At 54.0% G+C, this 2,621-nt stretch overlaps 1 protein-coding gene across 1 annotated transcript; it reads left to right on the plus strand.

The window, feature by feature from the left end:
• The first annotated feature begins 938 nt into the window (after nt 1-938).
• LOC119272983 lies at nt 939-2,233 on the plus strand. Its single transcript, XM_037554312.1, has 2 exons — nt 939-1,774; nt 1,861-2,233. Exons 1-2 carry the CDS (start codon nt 1,079-1,081, stop codon nt 1,885-1,887), a joined length of 723 nt encoding a protein of 240 aa, XP_037410209.1. The 5' UTR covers nt 939-1,078; the 3' UTR covers nt 1,888-2,233.
• The last annotated feature ends 388 nt before the right edge of the window (nt 2,234-2,621 follow it).

Consider the following 2,621-nt stretch of genomic DNA (forward strand, 5'->3'; position numbering starts at 1 on the left):
TCAGCCGCCGCCCAATCGTACAAACTCCGCCTCCACACCGGGCTCCCAGGGTCGTCGTCGTGTCTTGGCTAGAGATCCCCTCGCGGAGAGAGAAGGAGAGCTCGCCGTCCGTCGGGTGAGCTTCGCTCGCCGGCCTCCTCCGGCGGCGGCGGGGAAGCATGGATGGATCAAAAAAACATTTCTGTTTGGAAATGTATATGAGCTCGGGATCAAAACAACACTTCCAGTTTGGAAATGTATATGAGTTCGGGATCAAAACAACACTTTCGGTTTGGAAACGTATATGAGTTCGGGATCAAAACAACAGTTTCGGTTTGAAAACGTATATGAGCTCGGGATCAAAACAACACTTTCGGTTTGAAAATGTATATGAGCTCGGGATCAAAACAACACTTCCGATTTGTAAATGTCCTTCACTCCCCAGCTCACCTTTCTTCAAAGCTCCAACCTCTCCTCTCCCCTCAATTCTTGAAGTCAACAAGCGGAGCGGCAAGCATGGCAGGAGAGGTGAGCAAGGAGAAGGTAGGGAGCGTGCACATGCATGCAGGCCATGCTGGCCCGCAGGAACTTACGGTGGCAACGCAACCTCCTCCAAGAGCGCCAACGAGCCGCCTGCTACTCGGACATCTAGGACGGCAATGTTGGCCGTGCTCGCTCGATTCTCGCTGTGCTGCCCAACTCGACGGTCTTCCCTTTGCACCTAGTAGATGCTAGTCGATGCAAATCCCCGTGTTCCTATGATACAAATTTACAAAAAAATCCACTGTGTTGCCAGTAAGAATTTTTTTCTCAGGGTTTTGAAATTTCAAAAATCACCTACAGTGATGGTAATTGTCCTGTAGCGGTAGCTGAGGTAGCAGGCGACCCTTGGTGACGGCAGCCAAAAGGAGTCAAAGAGGCCGTTCGAGTGGGCCCACCTGGCAGAGCCTCATCGCCTGCAAAGCCAGAAGGATTCGCGTCCGTTGCCCCATCCCGATTCCCTCCTCCATTGTTCAAAAATCAAAGCTCCAAACTTTTCTCCTGTCCTTCCTCCCATCCCACAACTGCGATCCGAGAGAGAGATCAGGAGGCGGCGGCCATGGCGGGAGAGGTGAGCAAGGAGGAGGTAGGGAGCGTCCTCATGCAGGCCATGATGGCCGCCAAGAACCTGCGCCCGCAGCGCGACCGCCTGCTGCAGCTCCAGCGCCGCCTGCAGCGCCTGCGGGCCGCCACCCCCGCCGCCGCCCCCGCGAACGCCGACGACGCCAAGCTCCGGGAGCTCGCCACGGACCTCTTCAAGGTCTACTACATCGGCATGGAGGCCGGCGCCCGCATGCTGAGCACCTGCCTCGAGCTGGCCGTCAAGAACGGGGGCCGCTTCGCCATGAACCCCTCCTTCGCCGTCATGCCCGACGAGCAGCTCCACGACGCGCTGCTCGCGCAGCGCCTCCCGGCCCGCCCCACCACCCAGCCCGAGGCCTTGGCCCGCGTCGAGGCCGCGCTCTTCGCCGTCAAGCTGCCCGAGGAGTACCACATCCCGCGCTGCATCGAGCACCTCGTCGGCTCCCGGCCCTCGCACCCCGGCGGCAAGCGCGACACCGCCTCGCCGGACGGCAAGCCCAAGACGGCCATCGACCTGGACAAGGCGCTCGACTTCCTGGACCGCGGGTGCGCCATCCTGAGCCTCGCCGTGAAGCACGTGGACCTCGCCGTCGCCGTGCTCTCCCGCTTCCTCGACCCCAAGGAGCTCGCCAGCCTCGCCGAGTTCACCGACAAGGTCACGTACATCTCAGAGGTCTGTCCAAAGCCCAACAAACCTTCCTCTGCTGTCCAATTCATCCATCAATGATCAATCTGAGTGTCCAATTCATCTTGCTGCAGGACGGGCCATATCCATCAACAGATTAGGCAGCTCACTACTTCACCCGATCGATCCAGGCTGTTGACAAGCGATTCAAGGTGGTGGAATTGGGAACCCTTGAATTGTTGATCCAAGCCATGCTCCTCCTACCAATCAGTCTTTTCTGTTACCTATGATGATCTCTAGCTACTGTACTTTATTATTCAGAAGACTTATGGTTTCAGTTCAGTTTGGTCCGTCAGATTAATCTGCTGCTATGCTACTATCTGTGTTTAGCTTCATCAGTCAGGGGTAATGTAGTAGTGTAGTATGGCTCTGCATATTATCTGTGACTGTGAGACAATCGAATCGAACGTCAAATTTGGGATTTTGGACATGCCACTATGTTTTTAATCATGCATTCCCCAGTTTGTATTTTGTTCTAGCTGTGATGCTCGATTTGTGGTCAGCAAGCACCTCATGAACCGCATGCACATCCTACATGCCGGTTAATTATCCCATGCATTATTAATCGTCAACGGCGAGTTTAACTAGTTTGTTATGCAGACTTATGATTTAAATTCATTTCCGTCAGATTAGTAATTTGCTAGCTGCTGCTAGTATCTGCGTTTACTTAATCTCTAAACGGCTCCTGCTATCTAGTGTAATGTCGATCTAGCTGCATCTTATTAGTGGCCTAGCTAGTGGGACAACCGGATTGAATCGAATTGCTGCGTGCAATGGATGTCAAATTTGCGATTTTGGGCATTTTTTCAAGTTATGTTAGCTTGCAAAAACGTCT

This window comes from Triticum dicoccoides, chromosome 3A (assembly GCF_002162155.2).
Source record: "Triticum dicoccoides isolate Atlit2015 ecotype Zavitan chromosome 3A, WEW_v2.0, whole genome shotgun sequence".
NCBI lineage: Eukaryota > Viridiplantae > Streptophyta > Magnoliopsida > Poales > Poaceae > Triticum > Triticum dicoccoides.